We start from the raw sequence: 24742 nt of genomic DNA, 5'->3' as shown, positions 1-24742 counted from the left end.
GGTAGTGTAAAAGGTAGATTTGATTTCGGACTGCACTGACTGAAGATCGAATTTATAGTAAGATGCCTTCAAAAAAAAGCTAGATCTAGTCCTATCACTGGTAATAATCCCGTTGATGTCACCATTTAAAAAGAGATGCTATCCCGTGGTTCTACAACAAACAAGTCCAGGTGATGCTTCAAAAGCACAACCGCGGTTGGCTGGCAGAATTATGAGGTTCCAGACCGATCGAACTACAAAGGCATTCTGATTTTGACGAGAGCATATCGAATAGAATGATCCCGTATCGGTTGACTTCGCCCATAGCATAGACTGGAAAGATTGCAAAAAGTTGGATACATCCATTATTACTGCGAATACTCGATGAGGCTTAACCTAGAATCTTCAAACCACCCTTGGTTTTACCAGGCTTCTTCACACCGTCCTGCTTGACCTTGGCGCCCTGCTGACCTCCGCGGTTGCCCCCGCCATTCTTCTTATGATTTTTGTTGTTCGTAACTGGCTTCACCTCGGTTGTAGCTCGTCGTAGGAGCACTGGGTGCGAACCAATATATTTTCCTTGCATTTCTCGAGCCGCCTTAAAGTAGTCATCTCCATCGCTGAAACTGACAAATCCATAACCTTTGCTCTTTTGCGTTCGTTTTTCTCGAATCACTCGCGCCTTCTGCACGGAGGTGTATCGTGCGAATGCTTTGAGGAGCGAGTCATCCGTTACCTCGCCAGCAAGGTTACCCACAAAGAGGCGGAAATGAGCAGGATCCCATTCCAACAGGGTTGAATCGTTCCAACTTTGACCGCCGCCGGCTCGATGAACCGTCTTTTGTGACTCGGGCTGAGGAAGCGGAGTGCCGACTGTAGGAGTGGGAGTTCCAGTAGTGGGGTAGGTACCGTTAGGACCAGCCCCCGGTTGAGTCCCATCACGGCGTTTGCCAGTCACGGCTTCATCACCCACATTCGAGTATGCGCTTTGCCATTGAGCAATCTGAGCCTCTGTCTCGGCATCTACACCAGTGTCGCGGCCCTTGCGAGGACCATAGGTACCATTGGGTGTCGAGCCAAAGGGGTTTTGAATATGCGGGACGGTCGGGCCATAAGTATTCTCGTTGAAACCGCCGCCATAGTAAGAGGGCCCAGACTGGTAAGATGGTTGGGAAGGTTGTTGTTGATAATAATTTCCGTAGCTGGTCGCAGGTGCGGCATACCCTGGTGCTGGTACCGGTGGTGCTGAAACAACTGGGCTGCTGGTGCGATTTGTCTGGCTGGAGGCTACGGTGCGCGGCGCGAAGGCCGTGAAAGCATTATAGGCGGGTTGGCGAGCATTGCCTCCCGACTGTGTAGTATTGGTGGAGGGAGGAGGTCGAGGCGGAAGAGAAGGAGTCTGTTTGAGACCTGGAGGAGGTGGATAGGACATGATGAATGGACAATCCACAAAGAAAGAGAGACGGCTGAGCTGTGTGCAAAGTAGCAACCGCAACGTACCTTCAGGGCCTGATTGATAACGCAGTCAATCCGCCAGGCGTTACACCTGAAGTCCTAGTCACAGGGAGGTTTCTTGGAAAAAGAAATATCCGCAGAAAACAGAGGAAGGAAAGATAATTCGGAATCAATTCACTTGGGCGACGTGGGCTATGAACAACGATCCCGACAAGGCTCGAAATGACAGATGAAAGATTGAATCTGGGAATTTGATCGCGTTTGGAGCTTGGCAGAACATTCGATGCGACTTGACCGCCTAACGGAAGAAGACACGTGATATAAATCTGAGCAAAGAGTAAAGTGATGCCTGATTTAGTTGGCACAAACAAGGCGGACATGAGTCAGCATGATGCAAATTTCTGCTGACTGAGCAAGCCTCCATTAAACCCCCACTCTAGTCCGAATGCGGCCTAGTGGGGGTATCGGCAACGGAGGAAGTTTCTCCTTTGAAAAGGCCGGATGGACCATTTCCTTCACCAGAACAGTTCACCGATGCGTGGATGCGGTGCTGCGGTGATGCGATTCCCGGAATTTGAATCTCCTGAACTTGCAAGCTTCTCCGATCACTCTGTTACAAGAAGATACATACAGCAACGGCTTGTGGACAAATTGCCGTCTTTTACAAGGATCGATGGATGTGATACTACCCCTCCATGCCCCGCGTTACATGCAGTCATATCTAAGGAAGTCATGTACTATCTACTAGTTACTATGTACATCTAGTTACTTCATGCCGTATACATGCTGTAGCTTTAACGGTCACTCATCGCAGATCCATGCAGTCCTGAGCAAAGTACTCCATAATATATACACTTATCACATCCCACTGTAATGCGGAAATCAACCGGAATTGAGGGTTATTGAATTCGGGTCGGATAATGATCGCTGAAGACCACCCCCATCCTCCGAGAACAGAAGCCGAGTGGGATGACCCTCACCGGAGCAGAGTCGTCCTGTACCGGATACTTGGCACTACACCGGACACAGCAATGGCTCAATGGTCAACGGTACCTCCACTCAATACTGTACAGTAGGTTAGTTTGCTGTGGTAAATGTACTTGCACCCCGCCGGTGTGTGTCCCACCCATATGACGGAAGACTTGCTCCGTCAGCCGGTTGGGCTCAACTTCTCTTCTTTCCCCTCCATCCTTTTATCCTTCTTCAACCCTCTCTTGTTCTTTCTTCCCTCATCACTCTTCATCACATATCATCCATCATGGCTGAGCAGGCTGTGTAAGTTATCTCTCATCTTTCTATCTTGCCTTTTCTCTGCCATATGCAATTCACCCCACCAATTTCGTCAAGCTTTTGCCCCTCCCCTCTCCTACTACATATCTTCCCCCCCCTCACCATCACCAGGATTTATATCAATTTCTCCTCTCCAAATTGCCGGTGGTTTTGAACAACGAGACTATGAGCTTCGGTGGCAGAAGATGCGAGAGAGAAATCCCGGGACCATTGCATTTCTGCTAGACTGCAATCTTGTCTCGGCGCATCATCCGCGCCAGGAGCTCAAAGCTCCGCGATCTTCGGAATCACTCGGGTCCCCCCACTACCTTTTCCCTTCTCCATTGCTCCCCTCTTCGTGTCTATTGACAATAAAATAATGTCGCTGACGATAGCGCCCGTCTCGCCGGCATCAATGTCGGCGCTCCGGCGCATCATGTTCCCAGTGCTGATTTCGGCCTCATCGGTCTGGCCGTCATGGGCCAGAACTTGATTCTGAATGCCGCCGATCACGGATTCACCGTTTGCGCTTTCAACCGTACTACCGCCAAGGTTGACCGTTTCCTCGACAATGAGGCTAAGGGTAAGCGATGCCCGAGATTACCTTTCCATGTCTCTTTTTGCTTGTTTTCTGTGCCGCCATACTGGGGTGCATTTCAATAGATTTTCGATATGCTGATATTCCTTAGGCAAGCCCATCGTTGGTGCTCACTCCATTCAGGAGTTCTGCTCTAAGCTGAAGCGCCCCCGTCGCATCATGCTCCTGGTCATGGCCGGCAAGCCTGTCGATGACTTCATCGAGTCCCTCCTGCCTTTCCTTGAGAAGGGTGATATCATCATTGACGGTGGTAACTCTCACTTCCCCGACAGCAACCGCCGCACGAAGTACCTCAACGAGAAGGGCATCAGCTTCGTCGGCAGCGGTGTCTCTGGTGGTGAGGAGGGTGCCCGTTACGGCCCCTCCCTCATGCCCGGTGGTAACGAGGCCGCCTGGCCCCACATCAAGGACATCTTCCAGAGCATCGCTGCTAAGAGCGATGGTGAGGCTTGCTGTGACTGGGTCGGTGACGAGGGTGCTGGTCACTACGTCAAGATGGTTCACAACGGTATTGAGTACGGTGACATGCAGCTGATCTGCGAGGTACGCCCACCATTCCCCACTTCTCTTGCAGCTCCGCGGCCAAATTGCAGTACTAATGCGTCTGATTGCAGGCTTACGACATCCTTAAGCGTGGTCTCGGTCTCTCCTCCAAGGAGATTGGTGACGTTTTCGCCAAGTGGAACACTGGTGTTCTGGACTCTTTCCTCATTGAGATCACCCGCGATGTTCTCTACTATAACGACAACGATGGCACTGCCCTCGTTGAGAAGATCCTTGACAAGGCCGGCCAGAAGGGTACCGGCAAGTGGACCGCCATTAACGCTCTTGACCTTGGCATGCCCGTCACTCTGATTGGCGAGGCTGTCTTCTCTCGCTGCCTGTCCGCTCTCAAGGATGAGCGTACCCGTGCCGCCTCTATTCTCAGCGGCCCCACCCCCAAGTTCGAGGGTGATAAGGCTGCCTTCATCGATGACCTCGAGCAGGCTCTGTATGCCTCCAAGATCATCTCCTATGCCCAGGGCTTCATGCTCATCCAGAACGTAAGAACACACCCCTCCAAGTCTACTATGTGCGACTTATGCTGATTGACAAATGATAGGCCGCCAAGGAGTACAACTGGAAGCTCAACAAGCCCTCCATCGCTCTCATGTGGCGCGGTGGTTGCATTATCCGCTCCGTCTTCCTGAAGGACATCACCAACGCCTACCGCAACAACCCCGACCTAGAGAACCTGCTCTTCGATGACTTCTTCAAGAAGGCCATCGACACCGCCCAGAGCGGCTGGAGAAACGTTGTCAGCAAGTCTGCTCTGTGGGGTATCCCTCTGCCTGCCTTCACCACTGCTCTGAGCTTCTACGACGGCTACCGCACCAAGGACCTGCCCGCCAACCTGCTCCAGGCCCAGCGTGACTACTTCGGTGCTCACACTTTCCGCATCAAGCCTGAGTTTGCCAGCGAAACCTTCCCTGAGGGCAAGGACATTCACGTCAACTGGACCGGCCGTGGCGGTGATGTTTCTGCCTCAACCTACGTGGCATAAGCGCTATGTGGTTAATAGAAGGGTAAAAATTTGGGTTCAATGTATTTAGATGCCGCATGAATGGAACGTTACGAACTATTCTTTTCCTATGCCCTGTAAATCATGGTCTTCTAGACGCCTGTTCCGGTAAATTGTTCATAATTCACTATTATCATAGTACTCATCCCATGACTTTACCATGGGATGGTAAGCTGTGTTTGAATTGTTTGCATCTTCGTCGATATGAGGTAATCCACTTTTACGGGAAAGCGCTAAACCCAATCGGGACTCACAAGCAATGTCGCTCCTGTCATCTTATCGCATCTCCCCTCTTGCCTCCCTTCCATCGCTTTGGGGTCTTCTTTCTTTTTCTTCTTCTTTTCTCTCCCCTCCCCCCTCCCTTCGTCTATAATCACCGTCGTGTGCATACGGTGCAAGGATCGGGATTCCATCGTATCTCCCCCTTTCAGCTCGACACGAAGGTCAGTTTCTCGATCTCGGGTCCCTATATACTGGAGTCCGATTGGGTACACCTCCCGGCGCATCACCGCAATTGATTCGATTGCGTCAATTATACTGAGAGTTTTATAGTTCTCTCAGCACTGAAATACTGAAAGGTATATTTCCTTTGATTATTATCAAGGATAGTCGGAGCCCGCGCCTGGACTCTCGTGAATCACACCGCTTGCCCACAGTCACACGCCGCATGGCGGAGAATAAGCGCCAGAGCCCCGGTGCTAAAGGATCTCAAGGTTCATCGGGCACGACGTCTGGACCCGGTATGGCGACAGCTATGGTCCCCCTAGAAACTGCTTTGAGCGGCGCAATCGGTGCTCGGTGAGTGCAGAAGCCAGATGGTCCAGATCATGCATCATGCTGATTGACGGGCCCCTCTGGATCCATCCATCCGACTCTATTATTCCAATGCTGATGCTCTCTTTCCTGGTGACGTAGTGTTCGGATTGTCACCAACGCACCTACATCCTCTACATACGAGGGTACGCTCTTTACTGCGTGTCCCATCACAAACCTCGTTGCTATCAACACCAACCCCGCCCCTTCGACCGCCGATCCAAAACAAGCACAAAATGGAGACTATCATGTTATTCCTGTCTCTCGCATTCAGTCATTCCAGCTGCTCGCTCTCGCCTCGAACTCTTCCGATTCCCCCTCCTTCACCGATGCTCAGCCGCCCATTCAGCCCCTCGATGCTCGTGCGCTGAAGTCGCGTGAGATCAAGGCCGTTGGTGAGGCTATCGACCGCGAGGCACGTCGTGGTAAGGGTGTCACTCGGGAAGCTCAGGATATCTTCGACGCCTTCAGCAGGACGATGCCTGCGCGGTGGGACGGCTCCAACATTATCGTTGCGGATGCTGTTACCATTGGCAGCCCTTACCGCTCGGATGATTGCCGCCCATTAGTGGAAGGTGATACAGCTGCTCTCGCTCGAGTGCGCAAGGTGGTAGGTTAATCCTGAGGTGTTGACGGTTTTCATTTACAGTGCTGACAATCTTGGCCATAGCTGGATATGGAAAGGAAAAAGATCGAGTTTCGCAACGCCAGTGCCACTATCGGATCAACTAGCACATTTTCTCGTGATCAGCGCAAGGGTGGTTAGGTTTAATGAGTTTTTCTCAGCCTGGCTCTTGCGAGATAGGGTTTGCGGTGACACGATCACACTGAATAACCCTATTTTCGTGGTATTGGATCATAGATGACGTTTGGATGTTATCTATATCTAATTTAAATTTATGGAAATACCTCAGGTGATGATGATGGATCTTGTGGATCATCATAGGATTCTTCACAAGAAGAACCAGCGGAACATTGCGTGTCAGTCAACAAAAGGCGGCAATGGTCAAATAAAGTAAGTGCATGGGCAATCATGCTCTCTTACCTGTCGATAATTTTACTGTCGACCCTAAGGAATATCGTGATGAAGTGATACTTTGTTTTTCGATTTGTTCAGTCTCTGATGTGTAGCGGTGGTCGAGACAATCCTTCGCTCGGTGCTTCTACTACTGTCCTCTTCAGGCGATTGAAATATCAAACAAGCCAATTGCTTCCATTTTACAGCCTCAATGTACTTCTCTCTTCTATTGACGCCGTAGGATAAATCTTGCAACAAAAGACACGATAGCATTGTTTCATGTCCTAATGTTGCTCATGGGTACCATCGTATCAGCAAATGCAAACGCTCAGTCCAGACGAGAAAACAATGATGTTAAAAAATCAATACGATGTAACAAGATGAAAACATGAAAAGACGAAAAGGTCAATTTATGAAATAACTCGAAGATTCACACCGAAGCACCTGTTAAGTCTCACCCGAAGTTCGCCAAGGTACAACCTCACAGACTGTTCCCACGAACCCTTCCAATCCCGAGATAGGAACGGCCGGAGTCCCAGAAGACGGTGTCGACATGGCCACCCCAGACGAAGTCCCCATCGAGACACCAGGCATGACTAAAACCTTTGATGCAAGTTCAATCCATTCTACAGATGTGACCAGAGCAAAAGTAATCTTCACATCTTCATGTAGCGAGTCAGACACCACGCCCGACGAGGTTGTATTTCTGACCCCACCTTCAGGGACGGTACTAGAAACAACTTTCCTGATATCCGTCGCCGATGGTCGCCGGTGAATCCCATTCGAGTCATCGTCGCGAGTCTGAGTTTTCTCTTGGCCTGGGGAGGGCGAGTTCGAGTGGTCCCCATCGAAAGAAAAGAATTCGGGCTCGGAGGGCGATGATGGTCTTGAGATGGGTTCATTTGCACTGGCTAGAGCCATGCTGACGACTCGAACTGTCGTTCTGATATTGGCTATATAAGCTATAGCGTTACCGCCGAGTAGTAGTGGAGGTGAGCTTGGAGCTGAGAAGGCAGATGCTGGGAATGTTGCTGTAAACCCAGTATAGAAAGGCAGAGATAGCGTTGCTGGTAATGGAGACGGGAGTGAATCCGTCGCTGAGGAGTGGAAATCCGTTAATACCATTCCTTTCCGTATGCGGCTGATTCTAGGTATGCGGCCGTCGCTGGGTGAGGCTATGAGTTCAATGCCAATAGTCCCGACTTGATCTTCTCTGAGTCTGTGGACTGGGAGTCGGAGGTCGCGCACACTGACTACTCGGACACGCTGCCATTTTGCTTGAGCGCTGGTGTCTTTAGCTAAGACACTTGCTGCAAATGAGGCTGGGAAACCGGATGAGGGTCCAGGTCCGCTGCTGCGGGAGAGAAGACTAAATGGAGTTGGCTCCTTTTCACTGTCGGGGGTCATATCAACTAGGATTGGACCCAGAGTCATTTCATCGCCGATTGCAATACTGCCGTGTCGAACTAGACCACAGAGTACCATTCCTCGACTCTCGTTCCCTTTATCGGAGGTCATTGAGTAGACCTTCGACGGTGGGATGGCGAAGACTTCATCGACGTCGAAGACATTAGCGTGTGTTTGTTCTGCGGTTAACTGTTCGGAAAAGGAGTGCGTCCTTTGCGGTGGCCGTTGTGGGATGGGCAAATAACGCATGAAACCGTGTAATTTGCCAATTCCAGTGCCATCCACAGCGCTGGAGAGTATAATCGGCACTGTATGAAGCCAGTCTCCACTTGCGGCATCGATTGCTTTCTGAACCTCGGTACGGTCAGCTGCACTGACTTGATGCAAATCAGCTGTTTTGTCGCCTGCTGGAGATGCTGGGAGCACAAGGGGCTTGCATCCAGCAGTCTTAAGTGCCGAGAGGACTTTAGTGAGATTTTCTCGTAGCCCAGTACGCGCTGCTATGTCAAGCTTCGTTATGACTATCAGCACGGGGACCTCCAGCTGGAGGCATAGAGTCAAATAGGCCAAGCAAAAGTCAATTTCAGAAATTTGATCGTTACCAGCTTGATCCTCCATTTTTTCGGCGTCACAGTTTGCTGGTATGCAGAGCATTACATAGTGAGGAGCCCAGCTTACTAGACCTCGCAATGTAGACTTCATGTATCTTACAGAACCTGGAAGATCAGATACAAAAGCCAGACGACCTCCCTCGGAAGCAGCGTGGATATCATCCCATGCTGCCACATTTCCAGAAGCATAGTTTATCACAGATGGAGGTTCATCTGCCCCATAGCCAATGAGTTCCTGGGCGACGGAGCTGGTTATACCTGAGGATATTTCATGACGATGTTTGAGAAGGCTGAGACGGCTCGAGCCCCTGCCGTTATCAAGAGCCGAGGATGTCAAAGTACCTAGCAGCGAGGATTTTCCTGCTGTGCTAGGGCCAGCTATTGATATCCGAATCTGTTCAGTGCGTGAAGATTCCTCTTCTAATACAGAGGGTGCCACGGATTCGGTTTTGGTCCTCTCGCCGGTGTTATTCCTTGTCAGGATCGGAGACAGATTATAAAAGTCAAGGTCTGGGCTAACAAGAGCTTCCGCTACCCAGAGGTCTTCCGTTCGTGTCTGGGTCGAGGCTGCTTTCGGGGACGTTTTTGAATGGTCTTCTTCCCATTCGCATGTCCCAACGAGGACTCTGCGAAGGATTTCCACCCTACACCCCAGACTTGCTGCCATAGCTTGCAGATTTGTTACGCTTTCATCAAGTTCATCTTTCGTGAGACCCACAAAGGTCCCATCATCGGCGACGCCAATCTCATACAGAGCACCTTGGCTTTCTTCTAGTCCGGGAAGCAACCTAGCGGGCTTCGGAGGCACGCCTAGTTTCGGAGCTGCTTCTGGTAGAACTGGAACAACCAGATTTGCTGTAGTAGATGAATGGAACGGCGAGGACTGTTGCAATCGCCACAGCAGTTGAGTTGTGAGTCCTTGCAGCCTTTGCTGGCGGCTCTGGCTCGACTTTGCTTGCATGGGTCGCGGGGTAGTTGCATGATGGCCTGGAGAATTCGACTGGTGAGGTGGCTGCTGGCTCGCACGTGAATGATAGGAGCCCGCAACAACATGGCCCGTCGACATTGTCAGGTATGGGCGTCTTGGATGGAGAAGTAAATGCAACTTGTACTCCGTAGGACCTTCCTGGGGCTCTGGCTCCAATTTGGTGATTCCATAGTCGGAAAGGAAGTCCGCTTCTGTATGATCTAGAGCTGTGCCAGAACGAGATCGTATTGCCAAGTTTCGGCCGCTGGCTGCTGTTACTTGAGGGGTCGAGGAACCCGAATTCGACCATGGGGATGATACCCGAGGCGGGTCAGGGTCGTAAGTGAATATGGATGCCATGACACTTGCTCCCGTTGAAAGTGGAGTTCACAATTCGGTATAATCTGGTTCACCCACCTACACAGATATAGAACGTACAAAAGGTATTCGGTATCCTGGTAATATTTGCCAATGGGTTATTTGAACAAAGACAACAGGCATTCTTGCGTGTGAGGGTGTAGTGGTCAAGTTCAAATGAGTGATGAGTTCAAGTTGCGTTCGACTCATAAAGTTGAGTCACGTTCTGGCCTGAGGCATCACGTGGTTCGAGTCTACTATAGTAATTGGACAATGCGAAGATCTACAATTGTCAGTCAGTGCTGACAAAAGACCAAGTGCTTGATATAATAGTGTATTGGAGATATCAGTGGAGATGATTATAGAAATCAGAGTATGAAGATTTATTATATGGTAAAGGAGAGGCGGGACAAGTATTTGTAGTTAGTAGAACATACAAGAAGTAGACCTCACGCTGTAACTGTGTCCCCATACATAGTATGGGGACACACTATCTAATTCCCCTACTACTGATAAACATAGATTGAATACCTATTAAATTAAAGTAGTCAACTGTATGTTTTTTTAGGGCAGTCTTCAGATGACCGCCGGGGCAACTCTTCAGTTGTTTCCCGCCGACCTCCATCTTCCACTTCCCTCAATTTCAGACTTACGCCCAACTAGTATGATACTGACCAATTGATCTATTCAACATGCAGCAATCGTCCTCTCATCAAGTGCATCCTTCGAAATCTCACTTGTTGTCACTGGCCAAATTCTCATACACCGCAACCCCCATAGATCACCCTGGTCCTCTATCATGGAGTCACATCAACGCCCATGGGGACCTCGTTTGTGCCTTGGATCAATATCCAGGCCATGAATCAATTCCGGCGAGATTGATCATGAAAATTACTCGAAATGATATTATCATGGTACTGCCCAAATTTCTCTAGTCGAAACTCCGGGTTAAAAACTGATAGCTTTTCAACTTTGATAGGAGCAGATTGACATCGCCCGTTTTGTCCAATCAGTCATCTCACAGCATACATCTGCGTCGAAATCGCCATTCGCTGTTGTAATCAAATGCCCTTGTCTGGCAGTTAAATACCCTCAGAACGGATCGGTGAGGATCCAGCAAGATGAAAGGGAAATAAGACAACGAACGTCTGACGAAAGTGAATGGAACAGATTCGTCGATTTCAACTCAAGTTTCTCGTAGAGCGAGACTTTTATACTGCTCTCTCCGTACTCAGTGAAGCCAATTGTCCCCTCACGGAAGGCAATGCTACAGCGGTACCACATTTACGACGATTACCTTCTTCTTCCTCGTGGGCATCATCCCTCCAGGCACCGACTATTCCCATGACGAACAGAACCATCGTAATGACACCAGACAGCAATGCCGCTGGCCCTACAACAGCTCAGTGGCGGGGAGAAGTGACTCGTACGTGTCACTAGCCGCATAATTTTGTCTTTTACAGTTGCTTACCTTAATAGCCCTCAATCTTCCATCTCCATCACCATATGTGCCCCCCCAACTTCATGCTGCCCAAGGATCAAAAACCACAAGAGTTGAAAACAGTACCACAAGACTTGCCTTTCAATACTACACACGCCGAGGCCATGTCCGCCCCAGTGCAGCAGACTGCACATCCTACAGACCCGAGCTCAAAGCCCACAACAAAAGATGGATACCATGTTCTTCAAGAACTAAACCAGGTCCTCCCTCCAAAGAGAGACCTACCCTTCCTAAAGCCTAGCACGAAGAGGAAGAGAACAGAAGCCAATGTGGTAGATGAAGCGACAAAATCGAAGCCAAAATCTTTCAGAGTGAAACAACTAACAGCCCAGTCAACCCATAATAAACTGGAACGTCGTGAAAGCATCATGTCAGATACGTCCTCCCAATCACTCGTCCCAACACAACCATACCCAGAGTTCATAGAACCACCAAGTACCCAACCAGACCTCCAATCAGGCCGAGGGAATGACCTTGAAAATCCAATCGAGCGACTCGCAACCACAGTCTCTGCGGCCATTGCCACCAACTCCGTGAACAACATCCAAGTTGAACGAACACAGTCACCTTCACGACGAGCTGCTCCTATCTCGAATTCAGTTCAAGAACAGCTCTCTGCATATTTAGCATCTCCCAATCCAGAGCGCGTGCAGTTCCTGGAGAATTGGATGTGTGAGCTCGTCAATGATGATAGTTTCATGACTCTTTGCGAGGATGTCGAATCGACCTGGCGACGATTCGCCTTCGGAGTCAAAAAATAGGGTATTTGCTTTCAACGTCTTCCAATTGCGCCTATTGTGTTTGAAAAATTACCTGTCATGTTTTCGTCCCAGCTCAGTCTGTTAACTGTCACCTATATTGCGTTAAGAGTGAATTTCGGCAAACTGGATTTCGAGACATGTGCTATTATTCCTCGCGCAATCCGAATGGAATGTACAATGGAATGTACTACTTGACATGATTACTGATACTGCTCAATTAATAATTATAGCTTACATGTACTGAATTTCACTTGATCTCTGTCTTCCTTTGCCGCGACAGCTTAATCTTTCAATGTCGAAATGGTAAAGACAGTATGTAATAAACAGCAACTTCGAGTTCCTGGCCTGGGCAGGGAATGTATTAAGCGAATGAGAAATGGTGAAAGCATCATGATACATTTGAGCAGGGATTCGAGACATATAATATTAAAGAGAGAAAAAGGCAGAGGTATCTCCTACAACAGACCAAACTCCATATACGAGGGAAAACCACAACGTAGAATTGATGAAGAGTAAAACACTGGCAATTTCAAAGCCAATTTACGAAACCCCTTCATCGGTTTCGGCGATAGATCAACCCAGAGAAGACATTCAAGTAGCCTTCTCTAGTGAGCATAGTGAAGTCAACGACGACACGACCATTGCCACTCTGTGATTGCGCCAGTTGCGGAGCGAGGTCCGGCGACGTTTCGCCTTGTTCAACGGACAGACCTGGCGGCGGCGTAGACGGTGCGTTTTGATTGACAGAGCCTTCGGCCCCAACGGCCAGATCGGCCAGGTGTTGAAGTGAGCGTTGCTCATTTGGTCCAAGGGGTGGTTGAGAGCCTGATCCCTGGCCAGAGGACTTTGCGATGGCACCAATTGACTCTTGAAGCTGGCTTTCCTGCGACTTGATGCGACGCCACTCGAGGAAGACTCTGATCTTTGCGTCCCAGCTAGGTGTACCGAAGATATTTTCAAATTCAGTTGCTGATGCGTTGCGCTTGGAACGTCGGTCGAGGATTTCTTCCACTTTTTGCAGGGAATCCCAGCATTCGGTGGCGTGTTCTGGGAGAACAGTGGCCTCGAGGAGAGTCATTGAGGCGAGGGCTAGACTGTGCAGATCAAACGGTGTTTGGGCACGAGAATTAGACGTAGCTTTATGTAGCTCATTAACGACTTCCTGGGCACAGTATATAATCTCGAATGGGCTGTAGACGAATACGTGGCGTTTGATCAAAAGACGCACAGTCCAATAGAGCTGGGCTTGAAGGCTTTCGAAGAGAGGGCGAGCATTCGAGTTCTCTGGCAGTTCATGGATCTTGAAGATATCCTCCATGTCCGCAAGGCGCTCGAGAGAGGCGACAAGATTAGCTCCGACCATACGACCCAGCCCGGTGTTTGTCTGGCAGACATTGGGTTCAACAGTGGCCAGTGTGACCATTTCCGAGAGAAATGTCGAATAAGCTGAAACAAAATTAACACCGTTCTCTTAAGACGACACCATGGGAGGAAAACTTACAAGCAATTCCAGTCGTAATTTGACCGACCACTCGCTCATCCTCGCGACCACCAATTTCTTGTCCACCGATGACAGTTGCATCAGCGACACTGATGGCATACCATCGCGCCAAGATAACCAAAGACACATATACGCGCCGGGTAAGGTTGGCCTCCGAGTCAACATCAGGGTCCGAAGTACGCTTGCTCTTCAACTGGCCTTGGCTCTTCGCCAAGTCATACCCCAGTTTGCTGGCAGCTGAGATCAAAGTATGCTTTGGCGCGCTATCATTGCCTACCAAGTTATCCGGACCTCGTGTGTCGCAATCAATGGCCATGAGCAACAAACTCTGCAGCCAGATGATATTCACTGGCGTTGAATGAACAATTAATGGCTGGCGGGTGTGGAAAAGAAGCAGGTCTTGCGCATGACCGAATGAGGTCACCCGCTCAAAGTTGCCAGCAACACGGGTCAAATCGGTACGAGTAACAGTATATAAAGCGTAACAAAAGATTTCCTGGGCTTCTCGATGACACTGGTGCAGCAGTTCAAGTGTGCGCTCCCTAGTGTGAGGGAGAATGGGTAAGAGTGCGTGAACTTCCTGGTAATAGATATCGAGGGTGGCCTCATCGAGAGTAACAGGGCTCATGTCATCGTCACCTTCATGCCGGGGCAACTCAGTCATCTCAAGGCCACTTGGAAGATCTTGCTCATTACCAGTCGGGTTCCAGAACAAGTTTCCAGGTTTCGACGCAGTGCCACTCGTAACCGTCGGGTTATACGGGTCTGCGGTCGTGTCTCCTCCATCAAAGGCATTTTGCGACCCGCGGGTATTGAAGGAGGGCTGGGCAAACGATGAGCTCGGTAATCCTTCGAAAACGGAGTAGGTTCTCTTGCGATTGGCGGATCCCGAGTCCACTGGTGATGTGAAGTCTTGGTAGCTTCTTCCGAGAGAGACTTCGTTGATTCCTTGATATGATACGTCGGATTGGACCATTCCAGGTTGCATCTGGTTTTCAAGAGTATGGAGACGTTCGGCAAGTTCCTTGATATAGCTGTGGAAAGGTCAGTTTGGTACGATATTGTGGTCGCGTGGTGCGCGTATTCATCATACCCTTTGCTAGGCCCGCGTTTCATGGGCACGCGACTGAACTGGCAGACAACACCTAACCGGCGACAATTTGAACATGTTTCGAGACCTGTTTCCGAGCTCGCATCGCATCGTACCTGCGGAGAAGAAGATATTATATCGTTAGCGACTAGAAGAACGCGTCTCGTGCGAATTTAATATCAATCAACATACCTTCTTTCGTCGACATTCGTCACAGGCGCGAGAAATCTTCGATCGCTTGCGCGCACTTTGATCGCCATAACTGAGATCATGGTTTGGGTCTACGCCAACTTGTTGGCTTGGGGTGAACTGGTGGAGCATGTGTTGGTGCGCGTGCTGGTCCTCCGACGAGGGTCGGCCCATGTCACCGGGATTCGAGGAGCTTAATACCATCGACTGGCCGTGATGTACACCATTACTTGAGCCATCGCCCAATCCAGGGCCAGACGTTTCGCGTGATAGCTCAGCGGAGAGGAGCTCATCAGTGGTCAGTTGACGGTTGCCGTAGTATTGCATGGCGCCCTGAGCCATCTGCGCGCCGTTGGGAGATGGGTAGGAAGGGGCTGGTGGCAAGTCAGACTGTTCACGAGAGTTCATTTCGTCAGAAAGAACTCAGAAACAGTCGACAATTGATGTATTTAGTTATGGTTGGGAGTGAAGGACAGACTTCCGGGGGGAGGTGGAAGGATGGTGTGAAGACGCGAAGTAACTGAGGTAAGGTTTTTTTTTTCTCTCTCTTTTCATTTCTCTCTTTAGACTAAGAAAATTTACGCGGGGGCATTTCGCAGGGGCTAGCGCCGCCGCATCGAGCAACACCAACATTATGCCATGAAGCCATTCATATACTCGAGGATTCTACATGAATTGATGATATCAAATGGTCTATAGTTCATCGGGCCGGAGAGCGGCCTTTCGTTTCTGCGTGTCCAACGGATTAACACTATTTCCCAGTCCGGAGAGAGTTATTTCCGAGATGTTCTCGTGACAGAGCATAAGTTTGAAACCATCTGCTGACTACTTGAGGCCACCGCTCACTATAATTGACATACCGCCTTCCGCTTCTACCAACATTTTCCAGGCTTTCATGTAATAGAAAGAACGGCAGAAAAAAAGAGTAGTTTCAAATTAATGTCACGGCGCTTAACACAGTACAGTACAAACAGATCCTGTATGATCAGACTCTAGTTGGTCTCTTGATCAGAAGAAAATTAATCCCCAAGAAGGTTGAATTATCTATCAGTGTTGCTTGAATAGTTATACTGTGAATTATTGCCTACTGGAGCACATGGTGAAGATGGTGAGTCGGAATAATAGTCCAAGTGTAGAAGAGTATGTCGCAACTAAGAGTGAATGCCTACAGGGAATCGTATAGTATATCATTGAATCTTGAACATCAAAATAGTCGATCTTTTTTTTCTCTCTACAAGTCGCTCACCTTCATTTGTCTCGATTTCTTACCTATCAGCCATATGCAAAGAACAGAACTGGTCAGTCATTTTTGTCAATCTATATTTCATTGCGTCTCCCTCTCGCCTGCTCTTCTCAGCCGGATCCACCTAGATGATCTACTGGAGTACCTACTCCAGTAGATCAAGCTAAATCCTGACTTTTTCGATATTTCTTCTATTATTGCTTCTATCCCAATATCTCTTCTTTCTACTCTACTGACCAAATCGAAAGCTCTTTCCGATCATGTTTGATAGACTCCAAGAGTCAGTCTCCGTCGGCGACCTCATCATGGTCTTCCCGTCTAGGGTTGGACTCCAAGCTGCGGATATCTGGGTTGTGAGGGAATGTCCAGGCCCGGAAAACAATCACCCACGGACTGATTCTATCATGGTATCAATGGGACGATATAGCAGGCATTGCGCATTCTCAGAAGGCCGGTGGACTCTCGATGGTCCAGACGCTTATTATGTTCCGGACCCAGATGAAGATCCCAATACAATTATTACCAAGTCCCTGAAGACCGTCCTGCAACCGCTAGCCCGCACTTATGACCAGTATCCGAATATCACGATTGAAGTCAACCCTCATGGAAGGTGAGATGAACAGCCGTTAAACCATCGACACTCCCTTTAGCGTGTGCGTGCATGTGCAATCCTGACACCGTAACCAGGCATGTGCTTCGAGATTATTTCCTAGGGCAATGTCCTCTGTGTCGCAACGACTACTGGAATTCCGAAGACAGTGAGGATTTCTGGCTTCACTTCCAGATTGAGGATATCGACTGGTGCCCTGCTGACCAGGCATGCCCGGTCTGTATGGGATACGACTTTGCTCTCGAGGATGTTGGCTATTTGACACGGCTAGCAGACCTAAGAGATACCATCGACAAAGGGAAAAATCCTCAAAATTTGAGCGAGAAAGATTTCGAAGCATGCAAGAGGAAGTTTCTCAGCCTTGTGCGCGAGAGGTATACACAGCAAAATAATCGAAAGTTCGAGATGGGACTTGAATTGTGGGATATTAACGATCGAGTCGTACGATTCCAGAAATTGTACATCGAAGGGAGGGAGTCTGTGTTTTCAGATGAAGAGTGAGGTAACAAGTCCATTCATCGTGGATGAATGCACTCCAGGTGGAGTGCATTACAGTGTTCAGGGCTGAAGCAAAAGCTCGAGGACGGACGACAGGTAGAATCGAGAGTCCAAATCTGCCTGCACTATTCTTATCATCCGATTCATGATCATGAGTTAGTACTATGCATTAGTATTCCAAGGATTAGCTGGGTAGGTAGTCCAGAATGATATATGGTACGTGGTTCTTAGTACAGGGTACTGGGTGTAACTAGTACTTCGTACCTACTAAGTACTACACCAGTACTACACCACTCACGAGGATAGACTAAAGTAACCACCTTCCAAGTTTAAGAAGGTTCTTACCAATACTCTGCTTTTCAATGGTTCAAAAGTGAACCCGGCCTGGTGAGCCTCCTAAATTCAGACGCCCATATTGAAGAGAAGAGTAGACAGGATGACTCCAGGATTCCCTTTGCATGCAGGATCGCCTACTCAACATAATTAACTTCGAGCCGGGGAGACTAACTTATTTTGTCAGGTTCATCCCGGCGTCCTTAATTTAGATTCCACCTGAAAGGGCGTCGATTGAATAAATTCAGACATCATTGTTTACTCCATCAGCCAGCGAACATACATACTACGTACAACAAAATAGGAACTGTACAAAATTCCAAAACACCGGCATACGACAGTGGTACAGCGAGACAGGCCTGTGACTCTCTCCAACGGGGGAGAGATGGGGTATTGTTCTGTCACCGGAACCCACACCCAAACCAACAATGATTGGCTTGAATCACCCACAGGTGCATGCGCAGATCAGGGGCCCACCCGCCGGCGCCAAAACCCTCTGCAGCCCGCCCGAAGCAGGCACAGTGACGCCATCTGACCGCCCGGAACACGCTATGACAAACAGTACCGTATTCACCCGTATCCAGCCGGGGTATTTTACGTACCTTTACACTCAACTACATTTTGTAGTTACATATAGTTACTATGTAAAATTATACTCCAACTGAGAATAAAGAATTTTCACTGGAAAGTGCTGACTGAATTGCAGACTGTGCCAAGCTTGCCATTCTGGTTGTGTTGTCAATGATTTCCCCCCAATAGATGTCCGGGATTCTATCTGACAGGGATCGTGGAAACTTCTTCGATCACCTGGTACCTGGTAATCTTGAACTAGCGCCATCGGAATCGCCATAATCCACTCCCAATTCAAATCATCACTAAGGACATCTGCAATGTACCAAGGCTCAACAAAAGACACACCATATACCGTGTACATAAATAAGTAGATACATACGAGAAAACAGGTGTCAAAAGGCTTGGAGAGTGCGGCCCCAGATTTACTAGCGAGATCCATCGTGGGTGGGGGTCGAGTTCGTGAAAAGACCGTGCTCGGTGACTCCGCTGGCTGAACTAACCCCCCCAAAATTCTGGTGAGATCCTCCGCTCTGTGGAGTACGTACTGTACCTGGCGGTCTGCTAGTCATCAATGCTAACACGGCAGGATAGTGTATAAGTGATTCAACGGAGTACATCTTTACAAATAAAGTTGCCTTTCCTCTTTTCCCACTTCCAATTTCTTGTTATTCTTCCTTCCTCGTGGGCAGTCTGCAAGGCGGTCATCGGATGAACGGGGAACTCGTGCAGGGACTTCACGCAAGGCGGCCTCGATGAGGTGAGACGGTAAGAATACATTTTTAAATACAGTGCCTCAGTACGGGTTATGTATGTATGTTTCTTGTACTATCATAGTCGAGAAAAGAGACAGAGGATTATCCTCACAAGAATGTACATACTATGGGGAACTTTTTTTTTCTGCTTCCCTTTTTTTTTTTTCCGTTCGTCGCTATTTTAACTCCTTGGTTTCCCTGTTCCCTCTGTTTTTGGCTTTATAGTTTCGCACAATGGAGAATCTTTGCTGTAGTCACCCCATAGAAACCCTAAGTAGAGCCAGACAAAGGAGGCCAGTGGGCCCGCCACGTCCGAGGCTTCGACTACAGTGGATACACACCACTTTGTTAGTACTGTACAAGATACGCAGGGGAGCAAAGAGATCAATCTGTTGAAGTTTTCTGCTGGCTGTATATCTCAGAATCAGGTACTTCCCTAGCTTTTATGATTTTGATGGTTACGTACTCGAATTCTACTGTATAAATCCTCACGGGTCATAATGTACCACATGTATGTACATAGTAGTGACTTACGCGCATATGTAAATCACCATGGCAATACTGGGCCTGTAATATATACAGTAATGATACCGTAATAGGTTCCTGTGCCTTCTCTCCGGCAGACTGCAGCGACCACTTGCGCAGTGAAAATCCCAGTACCGTTACTTAACCCTCGCCTCTTCTCCCTCCTCATTTTCTTCCCGGCATAGGGTGTTCCTCAACTCTCTATATCGATCGCTTTCTATCTTGGCCGCCACTACCGGTACTTGGTGTCCTGTCTCACGGCCGGCGCCAAACGGTGCGTAGGCTTGGTCCCCCGTTTCCTCTCCCCACTCTATTCCCAAGCCTTGCACTCCTACGACTCCCTCTTGATACCCTTGGAATTGCTTCTCTTTTCTTTTAATTAAAACCCCTTTGATTCGGTCCTCCCTCTGCGACCCGAGCGAGAGACACAAGTACTCCGCCGAAAAGAAAAAAAAAACCACAACTCCGCAGTGACGATAACCCCTAACGGCGTTCTGTGAACTTCCGCGCATTGGGATCCTTTTGCTTGAGATACCCTTTTGACTTCATTTTTGTTCCCAATTCGGCCCCTCGAAGCGGCTGAAATCCTCTATAAATTCCTGCCTTGACGGCATTGCGGTCTACCTTGGTGACTAGCTTTCTCAACTTCATACCATTTCTTTGACACCCTTCATATACTTAACTTCGCGATTCATCGCATGTGTGCCTCGCAGTAACCGCCGCGATGCTCATTGATGGTGAGAAGTGGGCTTGTGAAGCTTGCGTCCGGGGTCACCGGGTCAGCAGCTGTCACCACAGTGGTACGTCGATCCTGATCTTGATCAGCACTCTCTTATCTTCTCTTTATTTTCTACTCTTTCTCTCTTCTGTCTTTATCTCACATGTTCTCCCCAAACGATTCAATTTGGCTAATTCACATCTTTGCATTCTATAGATCGCCCCTTGACTCATATCAACAAAAAAGGTCGCCCAGTCTCTCAATGTACCCACTGCCGCGGCCTACGCAAGTCTCGGACAACCCACGTCAAATGCGAGTGCGGCGACAAGAAGAAGAAATCCGAGTCGCCCGACTGCGGATGCAGTCATGGCCAGCGCTGCACCTGTGCGCTGAAGAAGGAACCTCATCTTGATACTGTTCCGGAAACGGGCCTCCCTGTGCCCCATCCCTCGGTTCCTACTGAACTCCCGCGGAAACCTCTCCTTACGTCGACCAAGTCCGAATCAACTTTGACAATATTTCGTGACGGTCACCATAAACCCGCCCATAAGCATAATGACATGGCTCACAAGTGCGGATTGCCATATACAATTCCACGATCACATAGCATCCACCACCCGACCGACATGCCTCGTCGATCGGTGGACCACCTCCCCTTGACCAACCAGTCGGCATTTGTCCACGAACCTCTCAGTCTGTCGATGGATCCTCGACCTCAATCACAGCAGACCTCGCAGAAGGGCTCTCCCGATAGTGCGCCAGCTGCGGCTGTCACCGAGGATGTTTCCAGTACAACTCCTTTGGGTCCATCCTATCTCGACAACTTCGCTCCCCCTGCTATGCCGGCTCCCCCAATGGACCACAATTCGACAGACAATTCCAACAATCCAACATCAGCCCCAGCCACCATGGATAAATTTCCTTTGGAACAGATCATCACCAGCGCACCTCCGCCCCTCGATGTCTCGTCTTTTACCGCCTTTCCTCCCACGTCTACCAACTCGCCGATTACATGCATGGCCTTCCAAGATCCTTACCAGGATGCTTATTTTACGTCTCCCGACTCAGATGTGCCTCAGGGATCGACCGGTATGGGTGCGCCCTCGGTCGATTGGTCAAGCTTCCCATTGTACTCAGGCGTGCCTGCTTCAACAAGCACGCAGGCACCCTCATATGCCAGCTTCGACTACAACTCCTATCCATCGGGCTTGCCGCCACCGTCTTCCTCTGGCGACATATCCGAAGTCGATGAGTTCGGACCGCTCCCCGGTCTTGGACACGCCGGCAGCAATGACGTGCACGATCTGCACAGCGTTAGTGAAGCATCAGACATGGACCACCTCCGCATCAGCTCCGCATCCTCATTGGTCGGTCTCCCTCAAGCGCAGCTCCTCTCATCAAATGATCTCGAATCGATCAACATCGATGACTTCCTCAAGTCGGCTAATGAGTCCACCGCTGCGCTCGAGCATCAGCTGCAAGCCAGTATGGGAGCCGAATCCAAGTCGGTCCCTGCGCAGGACATGTTTAACCTCCCGGCCTCACAGGATTCGGTACCCATTTGGCCGTCCAATATCTTCGATGACTCTACTCCACCCGTGGACGAGGGCTATTTTCGTCAGTCCTGGGCGCCGTAGCCGCGCAGTATCGTCATGTTGTCTTGCTTCTGCCTGTCTCTCCTTATCCCAATTCTTCCTTCTCTTCGCTCGAGGGTCTCCACCTTTCGGCGACACCTTACCACCACCTCAACACCGTCTTTATGACCTTGATGAGAGATGATGATAAATGCCTTAAATTTGTGACTTTTTCTACCCTGCTTTCTAGCCAGCCTAGACCTCTTACGATAGCATCCAATCTAGAAGGATTCTGTGTTTTGAGTTAGTAGTATACACGAGTTTTTACCTCGACGCCCTGTACATGATCCGGATCGTACTTCATCCCTTTTTTTATACCCTCTACCTATTTTACTTTGCCTTGCTATTTACAATTTTCCTCGATGTATACTAGGTTTATGCTTTCTTCATGAACAACATTTACAATACCATGCTTTCCGTGGAATATCACACAATATTGATAATATAGTAGTACTGACTTCCATTGCATACAAAGTACATTTATTATATCTAGTAGACAGTACTAGCATACCTCGTAACAAACATTGATACAAAAAGTACACTTCTTTTTGCATGATGGCAAACACCTTACACACCCCATCAAATCTCCCTACAATACCAACCCCGTCAGTTCGCACAGGCGAAATGCCACGACGATCAATCGTAAGACTACGTACGCCTCAAACGCCACGACGTAGTCCAACACCGTCATGGGCGCGGGCGCTGTCGGTAAAATCATCCGAACCACAAGGATAAACTCGACCACATGCATATATAATATGCATTCTGTGTGGAAGGGAATCGACGACTCGATCATGCTTTGTGCATTTCACGGGGTTTCACAAGACGCATGTGGCGGTGAACTTGCTCATTTCAAGCAAAACTGTGTATCATCTCAGCGCAAGCAGGTTTTTTGGGTCAAGTGGATCGAGTATACTATAGCTCGATCGTGCTGCCGGGTGATTTTTAGTGGGAGATCAGTGATTTCTTATTGTTTCAGTGTTAGCGTGGTATACTACGTAGATTAGTACTCAATGCTTCCCACTTGGCAGAAATATAGTATATGAAACCTTCCAGGGCTCCTAACATGAACTATACAGAATCATCTATTCCAGTTATTGTCCGATCAAGACTTTCCCATGAAGTCTCCAAAAATTACAGATCTCTCCAGACTGACCTGTCACCCAATGAACCGCACATCACTCCCATACTCGGTTATCCCGAGTCGCGGAGCGCATCTGCCAGAGACATCCAGCACCAACCCCAACCCTAAAGTAGCGGTGAGTTCTCAATGAAATTCACCAACGCAAGTAATAAACAAGCCAGCAAAAGAAAATTCCCCGAGCAAACCCATTCATCTACTGTAATCAAAACCAGTATAGAAAGAGAAATCTGATCACCGAGTCCATTCCATTCAAGCGGGTACATATATACGTGTATTGGACGGGGTACATACCAATCCAACTCCCGACAGGATACCCGCATACCAAGCCTTTGAGTCAGACATCTCGTACAGTACACCGGTACTGTACATCGGGGGGATCGGCCCTGGTACATCTCGTACATGATACAGCATGCCACACCGACGCTGCATCCGAAAGACCCGCTTTCTCGTGGTACAAGCCTTGAGTGCATGGACTTGGCTAATGCTTAGCTCTGCACGGTGCGTGTCGAACAAGGGGGACCTGGCTTTGTTTCGAGTGAAATCTGATATTGGGTGTGAGAAGACTTGTTAAACTAGGTAGTTACCTAGAACCATCAGGTACATTAGTACGTGGTTGAGCTACTTGAGGGTGATGTACTTTATCTGGGATTTCTCTTGAAGTGCAAGCCGGGTTCTACGGAGGATACTGGTGCCCAGTGATAGCCAGCTGAATACTAAAGGTTGGTTGGTACATGCTGTGAATCCTTCCAGGAGAGCTATTCTTTCAGCTGGAGGCTGACGTCGTGGCTGATGCAAGGGAGAAGTAATATTCATTTCAGAACTTCTGGATTAGTATACGAGCGAATGTTGAGAATACCAAAATGCTTTGATCCACCGTGTTTTTCGAAGAATACATTCCAGTTCGGATCAATCGGCAACTGGACCATCTGAGTATCTCGTACTTGTTATCTGAATACTGAATTGATACTGCCAGTATCGATTTCAATTCGACCAGTGGTACATGACCAGCTGTGGGAATATAACATGGCCACCAGTGTCTCCGCAAGGGATTGGATTAGGCAAACCGCTGTCTTTGCCAATCGATCGAAGCTTGAAGAACATAGCTACATTGACCTTAATATGGCTCGAGTGGTTGTCTCTCTAAGCATACTCGTACTTATCAACCTGCTCAGATCATTGTATGAATGGATGGCTCTGCTGGTTCATTCTGTTCATGTGGTCAAGATCATTACTTCAAGTTGCCCAAATGTAATCTCACATCTAGAGAATATCAGCCTAGACTAGAAATTACCGCAAGTCACTCTGCAGACCCAAATATGGGCAACATAACAGCCTGGTGTCTTCTTTTTATGCGGATTTACATGTATAGGTATACCTGTAGCTCCGCATAGCTGTAGGTACATCAATGCTGTCCAAATATTGCTTAAAGTTAATGGAAGTCCCACCCACCTAATGGCGAACACCATAAGCCAAAGTCTGACGATACCTGATATGTTGAGTCCTCCATTCGGGCTATCAAGGGCCCAGGAAAATATCCCATAGCATCAACCAGTCAGGTACTATTTGACTGGTTGATGCTAGGTTACTAGTGACCGGTATTTAGTTTATTGATATTACTGTACTTCGGTAGTTCTA

The 24742-nt window shown here is 48.8% G+C and overlaps 8 protein-coding genes across 8 annotated transcripts; 5 read left to right on the top strand and 3 right to left on the bottom strand.

The window, feature by feature from the left end:
* Positions 1 to 370: 370 nt before the first annotated feature.
* Positions 371 to 1411, bottom strand: N7469_010154 (RNP domain protein; the record flags this gene model as incomplete). Its single annotated transcript, XM_056649059.1, has 1 exon — positions 371 to 1411. The coding sequence occupies one exon, from the start codon at positions 1409 to 1411 to the stop codon at positions 371 to 373; it is 1041 nt and encodes a 346-aa protein (XP_056496190.1).
* Positions 1412 to 2692: 1281 nt separating this feature from the next.
* On the top strand, positions 2693 to 4844 carry N7469_010153 (NADP(+)-dependent, decarboxylating phosphogluconate dehydrogenase; the record flags this gene model as incomplete). Its single annotated transcript, XM_056649058.1, has 5 exons — positions 2693 to 2709; positions 3150 to 3286; positions 3393 to 3844; positions 3916 to 4344; positions 4404 to 4844. 5 exons carry the CDS (start codon positions 2693 to 2695, stop codon positions 4842 to 4844), a joined length of 1476 nt encoding a protein of 491 aa, XP_056496189.1.
* Positions 4845 to 5529: 685 nt separating this feature from the next.
* N7469_010152 (anticodon-binding domain-containing protein) lies at positions 5530 to 6441 on the top strand (the record flags this gene model as incomplete). The annotated part of the gene is made up of 3 exons (XM_056649057.1): positions 5530 to 5660; positions 5778 to 6285; positions 6346 to 6441. The coding sequence occupies 3 exons, from the start codon at positions 5530 to 5532 to the stop codon at positions 6439 to 6441; spliced, it is 735 nt and encodes a 244-aa protein (XP_056496188.1).
* A 699-nt stretch (positions 6442 to 7140) lies between these two features.
* On the bottom strand, positions 7141 to 10038 carry N7469_010151 (uncharacterized protein; the record flags this gene model as incomplete). The annotated part of the gene is made up of 1 exon (XM_056649056.1): positions 7141 to 10038. The coding sequence occupies one exon, from the start codon at positions 10036 to 10038 to the stop codon at positions 7141 to 7143; it is 2898 nt and encodes a 965-aa protein (XP_056496187.1).
* Positions 10039 to 10727: 689 nt separating this feature from the next.
* On the top strand, positions 10728 to 12297 carry N7469_010150 (uncharacterized protein; the record flags this gene model as incomplete). Its single annotated transcript, XM_056649055.1, has 4 exons — positions 10728 to 10949; positions 11015 to 11140; positions 11206 to 11454; positions 11515 to 12297. The coding sequence occupies 4 exons, from the start codon at positions 10728 to 10730 to the stop codon at positions 12295 to 12297; spliced, it is 1380 nt and encodes a 459-aa protein (XP_056496186.1).
* A 553-nt stretch (positions 12298 to 12850) lies between these two features.
* Positions 12851 to 15485, bottom strand: N7469_010149 (putative C6 finger domain protein; the record flags this gene model as incomplete). Its single annotated transcript, XM_056649054.1, has 4 exons — positions 12851 to 13743; positions 13799 to 14832; positions 14892 to 15004; positions 15081 to 15485. 4 exons carry the CDS (start codon positions 15483 to 15485, stop codon positions 12851 to 12853), a joined length of 2445 nt encoding a protein of 814 aa, XP_056496185.1.
* Positions 15486 to 16625: 1140 nt separating this feature from the next.
* Positions 16626 to 17431, top strand: N7469_010148 (uncharacterized protein; the record flags this gene model as incomplete). The annotated part of the gene is made up of 2 exons (XM_056649053.1): positions 16626 to 16930; positions 17008 to 17431. The coding sequence occupies 2 exons, from the start codon at positions 16626 to 16628 to the stop codon at positions 17429 to 17431; spliced, it is 729 nt and encodes a 242-aa protein (XP_056496184.1).
* A 2904-nt stretch (positions 17432 to 20335) lies between these two features.
* N7469_010147 (copper fist DNA-binding domain-containing protein) lies at positions 20336 to 21966 on the top strand (the record flags this gene model as incomplete). The annotated part of the gene is made up of 2 exons (XM_056649052.1): positions 20336 to 20411; positions 20546 to 21966. 2 exons carry the CDS (start codon positions 20336 to 20338, stop codon positions 21964 to 21966), a joined length of 1497 nt encoding a protein of 498 aa, XP_056496183.1.
* Positions 21967 to 24742: the final 2776 nt, after the last annotated feature.

This window comes from Penicillium citrinum (assembly GCF_028827155.1).
Source record: "Penicillium citrinum strain IBT 23319 chromosome Unknown utg000009l:1.0-4274883.0:1.0-4276374.0, whole genome shotgun sequence".
NCBI classification, from domain to species: Eukaryota; Fungi; Ascomycota; class Eurotiomycetes; order Eurotiales; family Aspergillaceae; genus Penicillium; species Penicillium citrinum.
Note: the sequence above shows the minus strand (reverse complement) of the source record. Positions and strands in the feature narration are given on the sequence as shown.